The sequence below is a fragment of the Neofelis nebulosa genome, chromosome 11, assembly GCF_028018385.1.
Source record: "Neofelis nebulosa isolate mNeoNeb1 chromosome 11, mNeoNeb1.pri, whole genome shotgun sequence".
NCBI classification, from domain to species: domain Eukaryota; kingdom Metazoa; phylum Chordata; class Mammalia; order Carnivora; family Felidae; genus Neofelis; species Neofelis nebulosa.
In genome coordinates, this window is record NC_080792.1 from 58,662,584 (window position 1) to 58,683,512 (window position 20,929).

At 43.2% G+C, this 20,929-nt stretch overlaps 1 protein-coding gene across 6 annotated transcripts in view; it reads left to right on the forward strand.

Moving 5' to 3' along the window:
* Positions 1–20,929, forward strand: part of PTPRM (protein tyrosine phosphatase receptor type M) — a 795,639-nt gene that overhangs the window by 674,101 nt on the left and 100,609 nt on the right. For all 6 annotated transcript variants that reach the window (XM_058692682.1, XM_058692677.1, XM_058692679.1 and 3 more), the window contains one exon: positions 19,764–19,851. In XM_058692682.1, coding sequence (XP_058548665.1) covers positions 19,764–19,851 — 88 coding nt within the window. The remainder of the gene's footprint in view (positions 1–19,763; positions 19,852–20,929) is intronic.

The window sequence follows — 20,929 nt, forward strand, 5'->3', positions numbered from 1 at the left end:
GCACCCTAAGTCTGATGAGCAGCTAGGAGGAAAAAATGGAGCTGGATAAACTATTTAAACTGAATGGAAAAGTACTTTGCTGAAGAGCCCCATATAGTTTGCCCATTTTCCTTCACCCTTCGGAAATTCCTCCGGACGTTAGTTTTGACTGCTGGCATTAGGTCCAGTAATGTTTCATTTCATCACCCAGCACTTGCACGGCAGGGCGACTGACCCACTCCCAGTGTGCCTGTAACCAATGTCACTGTGCTCCGAGCACCGGTGTCACTGGCAGGTGGAGCTGGCTGCCATTGCTCACTGTCAGGCAGCTCCGTGCTTCGTTGGGGAGTAAATCTTTCATGGAGCCTTCCGTGGTTTATGCTTTGTTCAGCGTCTCGATGTCCGATTGCTTGTCCAAATTTTTGTTTATAGCTTGGCACAGATCTTATTAATATTATTGACCTCTTCAACATTTTAGAGAGCATAGGGTGGGTTGGAGAACATGGAATTTGATCTATTTTGCACTAAATAAAAATTTTAAATTTATGTATTTGAGTTCAGCCATGATGACTGCATTGGTCAGATCATTTTAATGCTTTTTTTTTAAATGCCAATATTTGACATCAGTCTTCCCATAAAATAAACAAATGATTCTCTATAATTGCTTTTCCAGTGCTTTCCCCATTTGATTCTTTCCAATAGGTTTCCCTCCAAAATTGTTTGAGTAGTGGCTGTCATGATTCTTGTGAACTGGCAATTATGTCAAAACAATCTAATCAGTGCTTGAGCTGTGCTGGCATTGCTCTCGGAAGGCCATTTTTCACTGTGACATTCCTCTATGCATTTGGTAAATAATTAGACCTATAAACACTTTTCCCACAAGGACCCTCACAAATACCATTAGACATTCAGAACCTTGGGGACAGAACTTATGCACCATTATAAGTGCCAGAACACCCTGTTAAGCAAAGTTAGAAGACTTAAGGCAAGGGTAAATAATGGTCTAGAAGTTCTCTGCCCTCAGGAAATACTCTCGCAAGAGCTTGCATACATTATTAATCAAGGAAGAATTCATTGGGATTTTGATTGACATCAGATGCCATTCCAGCATCACGTGTTGAAGGCTCACTTGCAGGGTCTCCCCTTAATTTATGGGACATACGTGATTATCCTTCAGCCCGCAGTCATTGTGGAAAGCGTGTTTATTCTGCAATCTGCAACCAGTAGACGCTGGAAGAAAGTGACTGCTTAAAAAATTAGTAGTAGATTTTAAAACTGTGATTAAGTAGCTAATAAAAATCAAAGCATCCTCTTTCAGATATGTCCACTTGATTTATGAGGAGGTTAATAATAAGACTCTAATGGTTCCAAGAGTTTCTCATGTGTTCAGACCTTTGCAGGAAAGCAAATACGAAAGCAGGTAAGTAGAGAAATGGTTCTGATGTTTAGGTGAGGCTTAAATGAGGGCAGAATGTCTTAAGACCTCTCATCTCCCGGCATCCTCCGGTGCTGCCTTTTGCATGAGGGCGCTGCGATGTTTGTCCTTCTGACACACCCCTCAAACCCTCCAACTCCTCATTTACAAAGGGAATTGATGTCTCCATCATAGAGCTGTCATGAAGAATGGTGCTTGGTATACACATTTCTGTGAAAGCATAAATAGATTTTTTTTTACTGTGTTCCAAAACTGGGTCCCTCCATTCTTGGGTCACCGCCAGAACCACCTGGTCACCATCCCTAATTGAGTTAGTTGACAAGTCTTCGCTGTCTTGAATAATATGTCACCCGCTGAGATATTATTCACTCCCTCATGCTTAGCAACCTCCAGTGTCTGAGGCGCTAGGTGGTTCCAGCCCCCCATCAGTGAGCTTTGCCCCACCTCTCCTAGTAGCCTTTGTTCTGTAGTAAAAATCTTCCACTCAGGTCAGATCACCTCCTCCCTTTCCCACATTGCCTCAGCTCTGTCTTCGTAGCTGGCATCACTTGCCTCTGCTTAAAGCCCACTTCTGTCTCCCCTCTCCCTTCCCAGATTCTTCTGGTTGGTTCTCTGAGGACCAGCTGGAGTCCCATCTCTGTGACGCCTTCCCCCACCCACCCGTCAAGACCTCACAGATCTCTCCTTTCTCCAAACCTTCCTCCAAACCTTTACCACAAGTGAGAGTCTGGGCCCTGTAATTTAGCCTCTATTTTCTGCTCTGCCCTGTTTGTTCTGTTTCATGAGTGTTAACACCTGAGCTGCATCTTCCCCGAGGATGAGGCCTTCTCCTTTTTGGTGTGTGTCTGCAGTGTCCAGCCCTCTGCATAGCACTTGGTAGCCACAGTGGTTGACTGTTCAGGGCGAGGAACTCTTCACAATCATAACGATCGTCTTTTGTCAACACAGGCCCGTGATGCTGAAGTTTAACGACCTAATCAATATAATTTCATGGTTTTAGAAATCATTAGAAGCAGGTAGTGGGCATCTTCACGGTGGTGGTAAAACTAATCAACACTTTTATCATAATAGCAACTAACGTTAGTTGAGCATCAGCCACGGGCCAGGCAATGGACCAGGCATTTCCATGTATTATCTTACTTAGAGCTCCCCACACCCTCCTCACTATGGACATGGGGAACCCAAGGCCTAGAGAGTTCCATCTCTTACCCGTGTTGCAGCACTCATGGGAAGTGTGGAATTTGAAGCCAGCACAGCTTGCCCTAGGGTCCAGGCCAGCTTCTGACTACAGGAAGGAAGTAGAATCTCCTTCACCATCTCCCACATACTCTGGGCCTGTAAAACCTGAAGGGGTGGAGAAAAGGAGATAGTTAGAAAAGGGATTCTGTGTGCATCAGATACCCAGAATACTTGGCAACCTTCTTTTATTTTTTTTTTAAATATTTTTTAAATGTGTCTTTATTTTTGAGAGAGCACAGGGGAGCGGAGAGTGAGAGAGGGGGACAGAGGATCTGAAGTGGGCTCTGTGCTGACAGCAGAGAGCCCACTGGGGGCTCAAACTCACAAATTGTGAGCTCACAACCTGAGCCGAAATCGAAAATCAGACGCTTAACTGACTGGGCCATCCAAGCACCGCTTGGCAACCTTCTTTCAATTGTGAGTGGCAGGTCACGATTTCCTAAAATATAAGCAAAAGGCAAGAAATGTTAGAAATTAAGTTTACTGACTGCATGACTGTAGGGTATTGATTTAAGAATTTTTATCTTGAGGGGCGCCTGGGTGGCGCAGTCGGTTAAGCGTCCGACTTCAGCCAGGTCACGATCTCGCGGTCCGTGAGTTCGAGCCCCGCATCAGGCTCTGGGCTGATGGCTCGGAGCCTGGAGCCTGTTTCCGATTCTGTGTCTCCCTCTCTCTCTGCCCCTCCCCCGCTCATGCTCTGTCTCTCTCTGTCCCAAAAATAAATTAAAAACGTTGAAAAAAAATTAAAAAAAAAAAGAATTTTTATCTTGCAAACTGATCTTGTTTTATTTGTTATGTGTAGACACTTTGCACTTTATTTGAAAGTGTTGCAAGTCAGGCTTGAGTGTAGACTTGGCCCAGTCAACACCGAAGAGGCGATGTAGGAAAAGGTAAAGACAGGGAAGCGGGTTCATCCTTTGGTGCTGGCCGCCGGTGGATGCATGTCCCCCTCAAAATGCTGTAATGCTTTTTCCAGCAAAGACAGTATGTGTGATCAAGTAAAGGAATGGTGGAAAGAAGACATGGAAATTATTTGTCAATGTTCAGTATAGAAACACATTTCAAAAGCCCATCTCCCAATTATACAAACTTTCAGAATCTAACTAATTAAAATTCTCCAGGGTAAATGCAAAGCTTTCATTGATCAAGATTTTTAACAGCTTGCTGTTTTACCTGTGTGTGTGTGTGTGTGTGTGTGTGTGTGCATACACACACATACGTGTTTTTGTATTTTTAAAGTTCTCTTGGCATGGTGACCTGAAAAGTGTTCCACTGATTATCACAGGTATGCTACTAGAAGAACTACAGCTTTTAAAATCTTTTCTGTTTCTAGCACCGTAATTGCTTTTAAAGTATTCATATAACAATGATTCAAGTGGAAAAGCCAATATATTTTGTGTGCCTGTAACTTCACATGAATAGGAAGAAAAGTAGGATATGAAAAGAAAAAACTGGGGCGCCCGGGTGGCTTAGTTGGTTAAGTGTCTGACTCTTGATTTCAGCTCAGGTCATGATCTCATGGTTCCTGAGATCGAGCCCCTTGAGACTGAGGTTTGAGACCGAGCCTGCTTGGGATTCCCTCCTCTTCTCTTTCTGCCCCTCCCCCACACATGCTCTCCCTTTCTCTCAAAATAAATAAGCTTTAAAAAAAAATTAAAAACTATGGAAAAACGTGAAGATGTCTGCACAGTGGGATTTTGGTTTCTTAATATAAAATACTTGGTTTTGGCATTCTGAATAGGTTGGACCCCATTATCTCTTTTTTGGCCATCCTCCTATATACGCTTAATACACACTCCATCTGCAGTCTGAGAAACCACCTAAATCAATGTCCAGTGGACCTAATGTTAGAAAGGCCTGGCGTCTTTGTAAAGATAATATTTATATAGCAGCCAAAGCTTCCTAAAAATTTTTATTTGGGGAGCAATGCAAAACCAAAAACACCTGCTATCTCCTGGGCTGAACTTTTGTCATATTTTACAGCAGCTAATTTCACTTGACTGCACAGTTCTAATGAAGGACCTTGTAGGATAAAATGGAAGAGCTGAAATGCATATCTTCAATGCCCTTGCAGATCTGATAAACTGCCATATTTCCCTCAGCTTATGCAAAACAGAAAGTGAAGAGGCATATTGCAGAAAACTAAATTATACATAAAGTCATTAAACCTCCACCTTCACTTCTGATCGAGGGATTGCTGCTGTCGTGAGAGCAGAGGCAAAATGAAAAAATAAATAAATGAAAGACCTGATCACGTTGTACGTTTCAGTGGAAATGTAATTGCTTAGAAGTTCGTTTGAAGTTCTCAGGTACGTGCAGAAAAGCCGCTGAAAATAAGAAAATGGCCATGCCGCACCACATCCTGCCGAACTCTGAATACAACCCTCACACACGAGTACGGGACGTAAGGCACAGGCTTACTGTTGACGCACCTGCTCAAAGCTGTCTGTCTTGATCAGTCCCAAACTCTACCTGTTGAGATGTTCACTCCTTTTCTTGACCTGGTTTTCCACCCGGAGACGAATTTATGCAGATGATATACACTGCGTACTCCTCTTTTCAAAGGGTTTTGCAGCTGCCTCGTTTGAAAACGTGTCTACATAGGCACACTCTTTAGGAAGGTTGTGAAATCGCCTTTTTCAAAGAAGATATATCCTGGAAAATGTTCTCATCTGTCAAGGATGATCTAAACGTGAGCATTTTGTAAGGATGGCCATGCAGTAATGACCTCTCGTGGGTCATCTTCTGCCACTAGGAATACGAAATGGAAAAGTTGGCACACGCAAGACTTCATAGCTTTGAGACCCGACGTAACAGGCAGATCTGGAGAAAGCAAGAAGACCATTTTCTGACTCGCTTAATTAACTGCCAGGACCCTTTGGCATCCCCGTATAGTTCTTAATTAAGTCTAGCTGCCGGAGTTGCCCATCGTGACAAAATAAGCCTCACCTGACGAGTGGGCTAATAGCCATGATAAGCGGACCACATTGCCTTTCACTTGATGCTGTGTTTTGAAGGTTGTGGCAGTGGGTGTGTCTGCCTCTGTGAGTAGGTCTGTTTTAATCAACACATCACAGGATTGTGGTTTTGGGAACAGGACATCTCCCTGCTTGCGTGCCCTATGGCTTGACTAAGAAATCAGGGACAATAGACCTCCAAAAAATTAAGACTACGCATGCTTACTGCGGGAAAGATGTTCAGAGAAGCAGAAATTGCACGGGCACGTCCAGCACTCAGCACCAGCCCACAGAAGAACTGTCTGCCAGAACCAAATTCTCTCAGTTTCTTACGCTGAGGTGACTTATCTTCCCAAACCATTCCACTTGCTTTACTCCAACCCGGTGTGCACCGAGCTAGCCTGAGCGTAACAAGTGGTTTTCCAGGCAGTGTCTTTACACATGGCACCGTGGCTGGAACCGACACTTGGAAAGAGAATATCCCCGTCTTAAACTAGTACATTGGAATTCTGGGTTACACATCAGAATCACTTCATTTTGATATCTTTGCCTCCATAACTGGAAACAATTCATATCGAAGCGTGCCAGGTATTTCAGAATGCTAAGGCTGCCACCACAAAATACCACTGGCTTAAACAACAGGTATTTATTTCCTCGCAGCTCTGGAGGCTGGAAGTCCAAAGTCAAGGTGCCAGAAGACTTGTTTTCCTCTGAGGCCTCCCTTCTTGGCTTGCAAATAGCCACCCTCTTGATGCCTCTTCATATGGTCATCCCTCTGTAAAGATGCCCTCTTCTTATAAGGACACCAGTCATCTTGAATTATGGCCCGCCCTTATGACCTCATTTTAAAGTAACTGCTCCTTTAATGGCCCTGCCTCCAAATATAGTCACATTCTGAAGTGCTGGGGATTAGAGCTTCAAGATGTGAATTGCTTGGGGGTGAGGGGTGCACAGTTCAGCTCATGACACTGATAGGATCACATGTCTTATTCAGGAAGTCTGAGAGATCTTGAAATTTGAGACCCAACCAAGGGGATTCCCTTGAGAGTTTCCTCCAAGGAATCCTCCAGCAACTCCTGCCCATCAGCCCCATTGGTTTGTCCCTATAAATCCTAACTTGAGCTCTCCAATATGGTGGCTACTATCCACACGTGGCTATTTAAATCTAAATTATTTTAAATTAAAATTCAAAATTCAATTCCTCAGTCACCCTGACCTTGTTGCAAGTGCTCGATAACCACAAGTGGCTGGTGACCATTGTATTGGATAGCAAGGATGTAGAATATTTCCATCATCATGGGACCACCATGATCTTCTACATCTGGTAATGCCTTGCTCACTAGCTTTGGTAGTCATTAAGGAAACCCTGCAGCCTACAGCCACCTGCTCTGTACCCAGCTCTGTGCTAAGTAGGTTAAAAGTGGAGACACGGACCCTCTCTTCAGGCAACACATAATCTGATTGTGGTGATAAAACAATAAAAGGTTATATATCAGATGAGTAAAGAAAAGTTAAGTAGCACATACTCATAACTACAATAGAATTTTGGAAGGGAAAAAAAAAATCATTGGGAACCAGAGAAGAAAACTCATGGAGGAGGTGGGTTTGAGCTGAGTTACAACAGATCAACTTTTCAAGGCAAGACAAGGAAAGGAAGGACCCCCTCCTAGAGCAGCATCATATCCCACAGAATTGGGACATGGCAAGACACTGACGACAGCTGTTATGGTGCCCTCTTCTTGGACCTGCATCAACGTTGCTTTGGTTTCCTCCTTTTTAGCTTAGCTTCTTAGCTTCTCTTGTTTCTCTCTCAGCCTTTCCTGTCATTCATTAGTACAAACTTGGGCTCTGGCACATCCTGGCAGGTCCACAATGATATCCTCCATTCTGCTGTCTGTCCCGGGAACCGCTCTGTCTGCCTCACCCACAGTAGAATGCGTGCTGCAGAGATTACCTTCATGACTGCCAAATCGATTGAGCGTGGCCCTTTCTGTAAGCAGTCTGAACTATCCAGTACCGTGGCCACTAGCCACTTGTGCCATTGAGCACTCTTGGTGTGGTTAGGGTGACTGGGAACTGGGCAGTAGGTTTGGAATCCCTTTGGGTTGTTCAGGGAGCTTGGCTGAGCCATAAACCGAGAATCAACAATGTCTTAAAGAACATCGGTATTCTTGTGGACAATAGTACGTCTGAGATGTTATGGGTAAAGAACCTACAATAGTATTTGGAACATAGCAAGTGTGCTGCACTGTCTTGTGCTATTATTAATGTCGTCTATTCTGTTCTTACCATTATCCATTGTTCTTATTAATACTACTGAATGGATAGTTTATTGTGATTTCACTAGAAGAATACTTATGTAATCAAAATCTTCTAAGCCAAAGTTTCTTCCTTGTCACACGTCTTGGCAAATATTCAGATTCCCTTTCAGGAATTTTCTTTGCTGAAACAACAGTCTCTGGATATTGTGTGAAAGTTCATTCTGCTTTATGATGGGGATGATAACAGGTCTTCTGAGGGCATTACATCTTTGTTGTTTGCATTTTGAAACTGACCCTCAAATTTACTTTAATTTGCTTTCAAGTCTCTTGCCTTCTCTAAAATACTTTAAGGCAGTACTTCTAATGACATGAAACATCTTATTTTTAGTTCAATCCCAAACCTTGTAGGCTTAAATAAAAAAAAAAAAAATTGAACCATGTGCCCCCAAGGTTTTAATCTAATATCTGGTTCCCTGAATATGGGCCAAGACTTCATTTTTTAAAGCATCAGCAGATTCTAAAAACAACTTTTGGCAACTTCCTTTTAGCATCTGACCTTGATTCACTTAAACTAATTGTTGTCCTTTCAGCAGATTGTAATTCTAAAAGACAACAACAACAAAAGCTATACATACTATAGGACGTTAGAGGGATTTTGAAAATTCGTACAGTGCCCTCCATCTGAACTGTGCCTTTTCAGTATTTCTTTCTCAGTCATGATGGTAATTTATTTAAAACTAGATAGGAGCATATAATTTTGTAAACGTTTTTAAGAAGCAGGCCTCAAAAATATTAAATTCAGATTTGTGACGTAGGAATCTTCTGATTTGTAATTGTCACCTCTTGATTCATTAGTGCTTATGGAGCTGCTCCTATGTGGGAGGGACATGCTCAGTGCTGAGGATGTGCAGAGGCTCAGTCCTCCCCTGTGAGGCTCATGGTCAGGTTAGAGACCTGTGCTCTGTGCTTTTCTGTTAAAGCTCTACATGTTACATACATTATACTGGCAACGTGACAGTTGTATGGCACTTCATGTGTACCAGCTCCTTACATGTTCTTTTTTTTTTCCTTTTTTTTCAACGTTTTTTTTTATTTATTTTTGGGACAGAGAGAGACAGAGCATGAACGGGGGAGGGGCAGAGAGAGAGGGAGACACAGAATCGGAAACAGGCTCCAGGCTCCGAGCCATCAGCCCAGAGCCTGACGCGGGGCTCGAACTCACGGACCGCGAGATCGTGACCTGGCTGAAGTCGGACGCTTAACCGACTGCGCCACCCAGGCGCCCCACATGTTCTTTTTCTTGAAATTCATTGGTTTTAATATTAAAGGCCATCCTGTTAAGTAATTTAAATTGTTATAGTATTCCTACTATATAAACTGAAAATCACATTCGGTACCTGACCTGTGATCACATTAGGAATCAGTCAGAGCTGGGACTTCAACTCAAGTCTTCTAGTCTTGGATCCTATACTCTTTCCTCTTCTACACCCTGTGTTGTGAGCCCAGATCGACGGTGAGTTCAGATTTCTCCCCAGGCATGAGATGCAAGCAACGAATGGGGTACAAGGTGCCTTTCTAGGAGGTCTGCTCACAGCACTGAATTACAGGGTGAGAAAATGATTTCCTGTCCAGGTAGTTCTTCAGTCCTGAATTATCAGTGAGCTTTGATTTGGAGCTAGAGTGTCTTCTCCATCTCTCTCAACCCAACAAAGAATCAGAAGACATCCAAGCAGTATTGCCAGGCTGAAATTAACCCCACTGTTTCGTTTTCATTCTCTTTCCTTTTTCTATTATCTTTACCTGCAGTGAGTATCTTGGCTTTCCATTTACTGTAATGATATGAAATTTCATTTCCAAATAAGTGTACTGTCTTTAAATATATGGGTTAAATTTAAATCCCTAAATAAATTAGAGGAAAGTGGTCGGGGTGAGGGAAATCGTGAAGGTGGTACACAGTGACTCAAATTGCTAAGAACTTGTGGATTGCGGCTAGCCAGCATCCCTTGCCTTCCAGATTCTTGTTTCTTTTTTTTTAAATAAATGTTTATTTATTTATTTTTGAGAGAGAGCATGAGTGAGTGGGGGAGGGGCAGAGCAAGAGGGAGAGAGAGAGAATCCTAAGCCGGCTCCCCGCTGTCAGTGTGGAGCCCGACATGGGGCTCGAACTCACGAGCCGTGAGATCATGAACTGAGCCGAGATTAAAAGCCAGATGCTTAACCGACTGAGCCACCCAGGCAACCCCAAGATTATTGTTTCATCTTTGTGTTCACCTACTTGCAACTACCCAATCCCAAAGTATCTTGATGAAATGACAACAGTTTGTAGGGAGTACAGTCAGATGAACAAAGAATTCCACCCAAGGTCTATGGTAGGATGATTGTAACCAATAACGTTTGATCTGTTCTGAAAGATGAAGTAGCTATTTGAGGATTCCGCATGGAGGCTGTGAGTGGCTCCATCTCTCAGGGCAGGAGAGTGAGGGGTGGTGGTCAGCAACTCCTGGAAATTTCTACCATGCCAGGATCTCTGTTCTGTGCCTGGTGCAGGTTCATTGTTTTGACTCTGTTTGGAATCTCCTCCTCACGCCCATCGACTAGGGCTGAAAGCTAAGACTTTCCTCACCAGCAGTAGTCTGCAGACCTCTAAAGTGATAGTGTCCCCAATCTTCGATAAGAAATGATGTTTGATAAAACATCAGCCAGTAAAGGAAAACAGCTAGGAGTCTAATTTCATCATGGGTTATAATTTTCAATAAAAATGTTTGCTTTTAAGAGTAGAAATTGAACTTTTGACAGTGTAAATTAAAATGCAATTATTCTCCACTAAACTACTTGAAAAGGTGTTTCTAATCTTGATTTCCAAATTTCTAAAGTAATTCTCCCTTCTAAATTTTTTATCTTTAATCACCTATGACTTAGGTACTGCAGGAAGAGCCTGGGAATTGTTCTGATAGATTTTGTAAATTAATAGATGTCAAAAAGAGCCACAAACCTCTCATTAAAGTTTCTTTTCCTGCTACGCTTATTCATTTCCAAATCTGTCATATCTAAAAATGTATCCTTAGACTTTCAGTCACATTTGATGGAGTTTACGTGCCGTGATTTCTGAGGTGAGGACGTTTTCAAACTTACAGCTCTCCAAGAAACACCATAGAAAGGATGTTCAATTTTTTTTTAAGAGGGGGCAAGAACAAAACAGTAATCCCCCCACTTCTGCGTACGTCGTAGAATCCATGGAGGAAAAATACAGACCCCCTGGAGGGAAAAAAAAATGAGAAGGATTATTGTCAGAGAGACAGTAACAAAAATAGCAGTAGAGTCAGTTTAAGGATTTGTTGCCATCAAAGCCTGAAGCTTTCATATGAGAACATGAGCAGTAATTGCCAGCACCCTGATTGAGCGTTCACTGTGCATTAAGCGTGTTGCACATGTGGAGTCTGTCAGTCCTTTTGACTGCCATGTTGTCAGTAGGGAGACATGGCTGGGGTTTCAAACAAGAAAGTGCCACATGCCCAAGTGTGTTTTAAAAACTCACTCTGGAGGAAGTGTACAAACTGGTGGGCCGCAAAAGCAGCCAGGCAAGAAGCTCCTTCTGTAATCATGCAGGCAGGAGATAAGTCGAACTCAACTTTTCTGACTGTCTCAGAAGGAAAGGAGCCAGCTAGACTTCTACAGAAGCAACTATTTGTTCTCTCAGTGTCTTAGAAATTCCTTTTTCCCAAAAGGGGCTCTTACTCATCTCTGAAGATCTGGGTACCTTTAGCCCAGGCTTCCTGACAAATCACTCTTTCTGACACTCTTTCTGATTTCCTGACAAACCACAAAGGCAGGTGCGGAGGTAGAGGAAATTACAGTTCTGGAGAGGTATTAACACCTCAAACCCCTGGCAAGATCTGCATCTGAGAGGAAATGAAAATTGCTCTCTCTCTGAACTGTGGGTGGCAATCCTGGAGGAAGGACTCCGGCCCAGAGTGATTTAGAGAAACTACAAAACAGTTGAACCCGGTGCTTTCACTGGCTTTTAAAATAAAGCAGTCCTCTTGTTGGTCCTGCTGTGACAGGGCACTCACTGGCATCACTGTTTTGACACTCCATCCAATTACCGTGGCGTCCTTGGACTTGCGAGGGTAATGCAGTGAGGACAGGGCCAGGTCCCAGTTCCAGAATCTTTGCAAAATTGATTGATCTTATGATGTCCCCCATGACCAAGAGACAGGCAATGCCGAACTCAAAGACGTAGACTTTGGCCAACTTGTATATACTGAATTAAACAGTGCTATAAAATCTGTGTGCCATGCCTGTCCTCCCTGCGTGTAAGCAGCAGAGCCCCCATCAGGACCATCTAGAAAAATCTACATCCAAAAGCAGCCCTGGAGTTTTCAAACTGAGAAAGGTCATCCTCGTGGTTGACCCTTGACAGCCGCTTTGAGGGCAAGTGCCCGGGAATCAGGGACTCCCCAAAACTCTAAGTGGCCTCTGCATCATCAGTGGGTGCGAGCTTTGTCATGTGTGCGGGAGGACAGGCGTCCATCCCAGAGAAGGCATCCCACCCCGGAGGGGTCGCTGGGCACTGCTAAGAACGTAGAACTTCATCATTAAGCGCTCTTCCAGAGTTCAAAGAGAAGAAGGATGCGGGACACAAAAGGGCTGAGTATCCCCAAACAGCTACACTCTGCCTCTTAAAATTAATGCTCAACAGAAACTCACTCTAGATACATCAAAGTAGCCCCCCTTTTAAAGCCACGATGGGGTACTTAGGTGGCTCAGTCGGTTAAGCATCACACTTCATCTCAGGTCATGATCTCATGGCTTCATGGGTTTGGGCCCCTCATCGGGCTCTGTGCTGACAGCTCAGAGCCTGGAGCCTGCTTCAGATTCTGTGTCTCCCTTTCTCTCTGCCCCCATCCCTGGCTCGCTCGCTCTCTCTCTCTCTCTCTCTCTCTCTGTCTCTCCCTCTCTCTGTCTCTCTCTCTGTCTCAAAAATAAATAAACATTAAAAAAGAAATTTTTAACCTGTGTTACCTGCCTCAGTCTCTGTAATTCCATGGGCTGTTGGCCCCGCCCACTGAAGGTTCAGCAAGAGCCACTGCTGTGCAGCTAACATTGTCCCCACTTTTCCTCCGTCACTCAATTCAAGAGTGGTACTTCTCTCTGATCAGTGGTGTTCAGATTTTTTTCTGCTTCCATACACTTGAGGGATATGTCACATCATTAGCAGGAGCTTACTACCACAGTGATTCTGAAGGTGGAAAGAAAGGAGACTTTGACATTAGGCCCATTTCAAGAAAAGCAGGTAGACTGAGGATCCCTCCAGAGTGCACATGGCTTCACATCCCCCGAGGAAATTGCTGCGTGGATGGTGCAGATCTGTGTGTAATCGAAGAGGTTTATTCCACAAAGAACGGAAACTAGAAATGCTTGGTGGCTTATGACCCACGACCAGAGTGACTTCAGACTGCTGCGTGCACAGTGCAATGCAGTGGGCACAAAGCCACGTGTTCTTGCCAGCTTTGTGGCCAACGAGGGGCATCACAGTGTTCAAAGCTGGGGTCCAGGTCCTAGCTTCTGCTTGCTGACTGTTTCTGGGCATGGAAACATCATGTAATATTTTCAGGCTGCAAACCTCAATTCCGTGGTCAAAAGAGAAAGAGATGTTAGGTAAAGAAAGGCAGTATGACTATTGCCAAGATCATCGCATGCCTGGATCCTCTTGCAAAATAGAAAAATTCTGCAAAATTGGGAATTGGACTCTGTTTCAGTGAAACATGGCCATTTGAAGCGCTGAGAGTGATTAGCCGCTTCTTTAAAAATGCCAAGCGGTGTTCACATTTAGATTTCAGGTGGTTTAGCCATAACGCAGTTGGTGTGTCTAGATTTGGGCTTTTACCCTGCCCCAACCTCATTTGCCCATAATGCATCACATGCTCCCTCCGGCTGCCTCTGTCCAGGACACAGGAGAATGGCTGTGACTGCAGACCACACGGGAGCACATCTTGGGGCCACCTTCCCTTCACCACTCCACTCTGAGCCATCAGGCAATTTTAGGTGTCTTCAGCTGCTTTCGTATGATAGCAATAAATGGTTTACATGGCCCTAATAAAATGCAGTGCCTAGAAGAAGCAGAAGAAGTATGTGCGGAAAACAAAGAAAGTTCGGAGAGTTTGCATGCCCCAGCAAGTTCATCTTCCTTCTTTCAGGGTGACGGCTTTAGTCATTTTATGTGCCTGGTTTTATTCATGTGAGAAAGGGAGGAAAAATTCCATTTCAGAAGCTTTCCGAAAAAAGCTTGACCCTGCACTGCCTGAAAACATACTGTACATTATGCACAGCCTTGACCTGCATCCCTTTCTTCCTGGCAGCTTTTCAGTTGAATAGGATTTTTTTTTCTCCTTTTTTAATATCTGGGAGCTGTGGCGTTTGTAACGGACTGCATCATTTTGGAGTAACGTTCTCTTGAGGTGGGCAACTGAGATGTATAATTATATCTCATGGAAAATGATAGTGGTATGTGGGGTGGGGGAGGAGGTCATTGAATCACAAAGACATGTTCCCCATTCAGAAAAAAATGACTATATGCGGGATGTTCAATTTCCTTCTGCTCTCTGCCCATGGAGAGCACAGCATCTTAGAGTGGAGAAGTCATTGGTATTCACTGGAGCTTGCCTGGTTTCATTTTTATTGTTTCTGAGACTTATTACTCTTTCAGAGTGGTTCCCAGGTTTGCTGCCTTTTTCTCAGTATATATGAGCTAAGGTAGTCAGAGGAAACACTTTAATTACATTTTAAGTAGAACCAAAGCATAAGTATATTTATGAAAATTCTAACAGAAGGTGCAGTGAGACCATTAACTTAAATCCCCAAAATACATAAAATGTTTTTTCGTAATAAAAAGTCCATTGTTGGCGTGTTAAATTGTATGTGCATATTAAAAATCTGTGCTAAACACTAAATATTGCCTAAATGTCCATACTGTATTTTAAATTCCTCCTATAAAAAAGTGTCCTGGGAATGTGGACCGTCATCGTCGGTCTCCCAAGCTTGTCCTTATGTGGCTGTCCCACTGTCTCTCACCGGACTGCTTTTTCAAAAGCACACCTGCGCCTTAGTTAAATTTGATTTTAATGAACATGCTCGTAACCGTCAAGCAAATAGTATGAGACGAGAGATCAAGGAGTTGGAGTTTGTACTTGAACTTGAACATAATAACAGTTGGTCTCGGACACAGGGAAACATAAGGGGCGGTAAGCAGAGAACCCCCTCCCCCGCCCCCAAACAGACGCCAGACATTGGCATGTGCTCAGGAATCCTCTGATTCCTTCAAGGAACAGAGTTCTATTTTCTCAGCACCAGGAGGGTTCAAAACCTCATTGGCTTTACTTTCAACAAATCTGATAGGAGCAGCCCTTAGTAGATACCACGTAAAATACAGGGTGACTACTCACCTCCCGAAAGATACTTGGTTCAGAGTAGAGGTCTTCTCAAAGCAATTTATGTAATTTTAAAGGGACACATAACTTTTGACCTTCCTGAAGATGAGAAAAAAAGAAAAAGGATAGCTGAAGAACCTTGCCCAGATTTAAAAAAAAAATCCACAGAAGAAAATCATATGAAATGTGGGTTGATTTGCTTAATTTATTAGAAGATATTTAAGTACCTCTCTGAGTTCGTGGATGCTAACTAAACTTACAGCAGGAATCACTTCACAAGATTTGTACCTCACACCATTACGCTGTACTCCTTCAACTTATACAGTGCTGTATGTCAAGTGCATCTCAGTAAAACTGGAGAAAATGTATTTAAAAGTCAAAAGTTAAGTGAAATAGGACTTGATAGAATGATTGCATCGCAAAATTACTTCATTTTCCTCAGGTGTATTTCACTGGTAGGTTTATTGGGGACTATTGGTCCATCTCACGGTCTGAAAAAAAAGGGTGCGTCTCAGTGGTCTGTCTAAAAGGCTTGGGCTCTTGGGAGAATGAGAAGTCTGTGTCAGGCCTCGCTATGGACCAGATGAGATGCAGTATTCTAGAGCCTTGATGAACTGCATTCCTGCTTTGATTATGATTCTTGCTTAGAATTCCCAAACCAGGAAAGCAGGGGCTCACAGTGTTGGAAGACCTATATATCATGTCACAGTTTCTTGGAACGCCCAATGGCCCTAGAGCTATAGATAAAGTTTTATTTTCTAACTAGAAATTGAAACAGGTGATGTATGCTAACAAAAAGCCATAGCATTTAAAACTGGGTCCATCTTAGGAAATAAAAAATCATCATCACCATTGACAAAAGGAAACAGAAGCCAAGTTAGTCAATCCAGAAAGCCCTTTTTTCCTCTCTCTGTACTCCCCATGGGTATATTTCTTACTTTCTAAGCCAAAGACAAGGACCTGTGGTTCTAATAATTGCGGATGTATTCGTGGGGAGATTGGCTATATAAATGGAATCAGAACTCTTCCAGAAAACGCAAGACTGGTCACAATGTCCATAAGGAATCAGGACGCAATGGATAACACTAGTCACCTCATCTTTTTCATGGAGCAGCACTTTTTGTTGTGTTTTGTTTCACCTTCAAGAAAATAATACACTTGTCTGCTTAAAAGTAATTCACATAATTCCTGGATAGGAAGGTGAAGAGGCTTATTGCAAGAATGCCCTCCCATTTCTGCTCGCCTGCTGCTGCTTCCCTGCCATGATCACATTATCCTACAAGATCAGAAAATTTCCGTTTTTGTAAGAGTGAATGAAGTTTACTTGACATCTCTTATATTCTCTTGTTGTAAACCTTCATTTAGAGACAAGGAGATGTGATCAAGATGTAGAAAGCAATCATTGGCCACATATATTGAAAGAGGGTTTCAAGTCCTTGTCAGGGGAGGTGTGGAACAGAAAAATCCGTGGATTAAGAGTCAAAAACCATTGAGGCCTGACCCAGGCCTGTGTGTTATGAGCTGGTTGTGTTCTTTCTACATCTCATGTCCCTCAACTTGAGAGCAGGGAAACATCCCTCCGTGCCTGACCACTCTCCTGAGCTTTAGTGGAGAGAGTGGACTCGTTCATTCTGCAAGCACTTAATAAGTACACAATAGTAAGTGCTTGGAAGTGGGCCCCAAGTGGGCTTGGACTTGGGCCCCACCTTAGGAAAACATGCCGTGAGCTACATGTCATGGCCAAATGTAAGGGGATCGGTTATCGTTTCATTGTTTGTTTTGTCTGCTTCCTGGCCACCAGTTACCTGAAAACATGAGGTTAAAATAACTGTTTTTAAAAGCAAGGGCTATCGGAAGGCCTGTGATTGTCACAAATGCTAAAGAAATAGCTGTGATGTGCCCGCCTTCCCCACAGGAGAACATCTTCTTGTTAGAAGGGGAAGGGATTCATGTGGCGTTGCCTCAGGTGACCTAGGAGCATTATTTTTACTAGTTGTACAAGTACCTGTCCCCCTCGTACACTGCTGATACTCCTCTCTCTCTCTCTCTCTCTCTCTCTCTCTCTCTCTCTCTTTCTGCCTCTCTCTTTCTCTGTGTGTGTGTGTGTGTGTGTGTGTGTGTGCGCAGGCAGGTGTGCCCAACACACACACTCACACACACACACACACATACATGCACACATGCCCTAGGATAGTGTTCACCAGAGGCCATGGACTCTCCTGGAAGACTTTTCCCTTCTTCATCTTCCTACAAAAAAACAAAACCTGAAAACTTTTAGATGGGCGGAAAAGGCAAAGGGGATTGAAATTGGCAATTACATCATGACAAACTCAAAGTAGAATTAAACTGTTATGAGGGCAGTCAGATAATAGTTATTACTCAACTGTAAAATAATTGTCATTCATAGGGTAACAAAGACACTATTCAGAAACAGAGTCTGACTCTAAAAGCCCTGAAGCTATTTTTAAATGTGTATTTCATAGCAGAATAGAAGTTACATGTCTGAATAAATCCTTTATCATATGATAGCCTTGTTCCTGAGGGAATTAACTAGTGATTTTCACTGCTAGTATTTCTATTGACTTAATTTATTAATAACCTGAAAATGTTTTTCCTTGTAATTTGTCCTACATCATGTGGTATTCACCCTTCAATTAACAATGTATGCTGTGACTCTGTTAATAGAACTATAGGTAATAGTACGTCTGATCCTCGTCTGCCGCCATGTTGTTTCCAAATGATAAATAGAATGTAAGAACTATTACAGTAATAAGGTGTCAAGGATGATCGTGACTAAGGTACCTTAAATTAAGACAGGCAATTTAAAACTGTAATGCTTATGTTCGCAGTGTTATTTTTTCACTGTTGCGTGTTACAAAATGGAGTGTCCCTGCTTCTTTGTTGTATGGAGGGACTGATACCAGTGGTTCAGTGCTGGGATAGGGCTCTTTTCCAGCCAGTCTCCGGTGGCCAATGAGCTATTTGGTTAACAGCAGGATCAATACACATCAAGAAAAGGCGTGGACTTCACACACGGTACATAGGCAGGTTTCCCAGGTATTTGAGCCCCTCGCACACTTAAGCTACACAAGTAAAGCTTCATCCATCACCAAACACTGTGATCGCTCATTCACTTAATAGCCAATTATTGGATTCCTGCCATGAGGCAGAGGTTGTGCACAGACAGCAATGAAACCACGCAGTCCCTGCCCTCAGGGAATTTATAGTCTGGCGGCAGATACAGTAGGATGAGCTGCACACCATCCACTTCGTGGTCAGGTCTGTGCAACACGCCAGGAGGTGAGGCTCCCTCATGGGGCCTCTGAGTAGGTGGGTCTTACCCCCTGCAGCAATACTAATGCAGTTTTACTAATGAGCCAGAACTGGACCCATAGAAAGTGATACTAAGTAGGTCCCATTGAACCACAGACTGATCACTAAATATTGGTAATGGTCGGAAATGGACAAGATGGCCAAACACTGTAAGGAGGACAGATGAGGAGTTTCAGTTCTAAAGAGAGAACTTGAAAAGCCACCCTGGGCATGTTTGAGGGTGTGAGTTCCTGAAACCACATCCTCTGGCCCTGAAGCATCTCGGAATGGTGCTCTCATCCATCCGCTCTACCTTTCTATCTTCCCCCTCCTCCTCTCCTCTTCTTTCCCAGTCGGTACCAAGAAGGAAGTGGAAGAGTAGCTGTGGCAAAGGGAAGAAATCAGTTTGACTAACTGCTTCTTACTTCCGTCCTTCTTCCCCTTCCCTCTCTATACACTTGGCTACACAAGGATAAAAGGGAAGGTGAACTGAAGTGGAAATACAAGTCTCGGCCTTTTTTCCCCTTTTCAACTGATACCAAAGGATATATTCATTATCATTTGAACAGGAAAATATATATATCTGACTAATAACATGAAGATTAAAGACCCTGGGCATAATAATGCCAAATCCTTAAATAAATGGACATCTAAGCTCCATTAAAAAGGAAGAGAAAACTCTGGCAGGATTTATAACGGGATTTTAGCCTTGAAGGCATGAAGTCATAGCTTACCTACCTTTACAGTTTTAACCAAAAATCACCTTCTTTCAGTTAGCGATTGGGAAGAAAAACGACATCTTTGCATCTCTGAAGAGAATAATGAGAAATGGTAATATAATTAAGACATTGAGGGACATGTTCATTCTTTTTCTGTATTAAATTGATTAAAGTCGGATAGGGTGAACTCGACCATTTTAATGGCTTGTGCGATAAACTGTGAATTCACACTTCAGCCCCCATCCATGTATGTAATGTAGCAAGTAAAGGAAAACAAAAAGTTAACGTATTTAACCCATTCTCTCTTTCCTGTGAACATCCTTTTCCCTTCTTGACCCTTGCTGTACATTTTTTAAGAACATCCTCCATCATTAAGATCCTGTGTTTACTGCACCAAATTGTAATTCTCCGTGTCACTTTTCTCTTTCTTCCAGAGCTTCTTTGAAGGGCAGTCTGCACCATGGGACTCCGCTAAGAAAGATGAGAACAGAATGAAGAACAGATATGGGAATATCATTGCATGTAAGTGTTGACAGCACTTATGAGCATGTGCTGTGGTATAACTTTCTTTTCGCATCTGCTAAGATTGACCACCAGCCTCACGCAGTGAGAATTTACAGTGCAATTACCGCTTTCATCCTTCTGGAAAAGCCGGTGTAATGCTTGTATTCAAGAAAGGGAAAACTACCTAAATACCCCCACTCCGTCAATGTGTCTTGCTGTGGGGCTGGTTTTACTTTCAGATTTAAGGTTTGGGTGATGTAGGTAATGTGAAAATGCTGAGGAAGAAAATGCATTTTTGGAGTAAGCATAATAGTCTAATGTTTCCCAGCTGCTACATGAGGATGAATGGAAATAATGATGTGCAACAAGCCTTAATGCACGGGGCTCAGAGTTCTCAGCAAGCATTAACTCATTAATCCTCCAGACACTTGGGTTAGGCAGGTCAGTAATAGCCCCGTTTTAAGGACAGGAAACCGAAACTCACAAGTTAAATGATAGTCCCCATATCGCAACACTCATTAGCAAAAGAGTGAGGATTCTATCTCAGAAATTCCCAGTTCCTGTGAAGCTGAATGTTGCCAATCCATAATGCCTCGGACGGTGTTTAAATGGAGCCCAGCCTCATTAATGTGCCGTAACGATGCTGAGACGCGTGGTGGATTGATGAGTCTCCTTCTCCCAGGGCTGGAGCCATCCATGCCCCGAATTAAACTGCTCCAAGTCACACAGGACTGCCTCAACGTACTGACAAGTACTAACAGAATTAACGCTATTTCTGAAGATCCGTAAATTCAAACAAACAAACGATTTGAACTGGAGAGCGTGTAGCACGTGCCTTGCTGCTACCGAAAGAACCAACTGGAAACGTTTGCACAGTCCAGGGAACAATGCATTAGCTTTATTGATTGTGAAAGTACAGCGACATTGTATGCGTCTAAGTTAACGTTTCTTGGAAGGACAGGAGAGACCGCCCAGTAGAAGTTTCTGTGACTGTAGAAGTCTTCTGTGTCTACGCTCTATGAACCAGTAGCCACACGCCACATGAGCACTTGAAATGTGGCGGGGGCCACTGAGGAACTGAGATTTAAGTTGTATT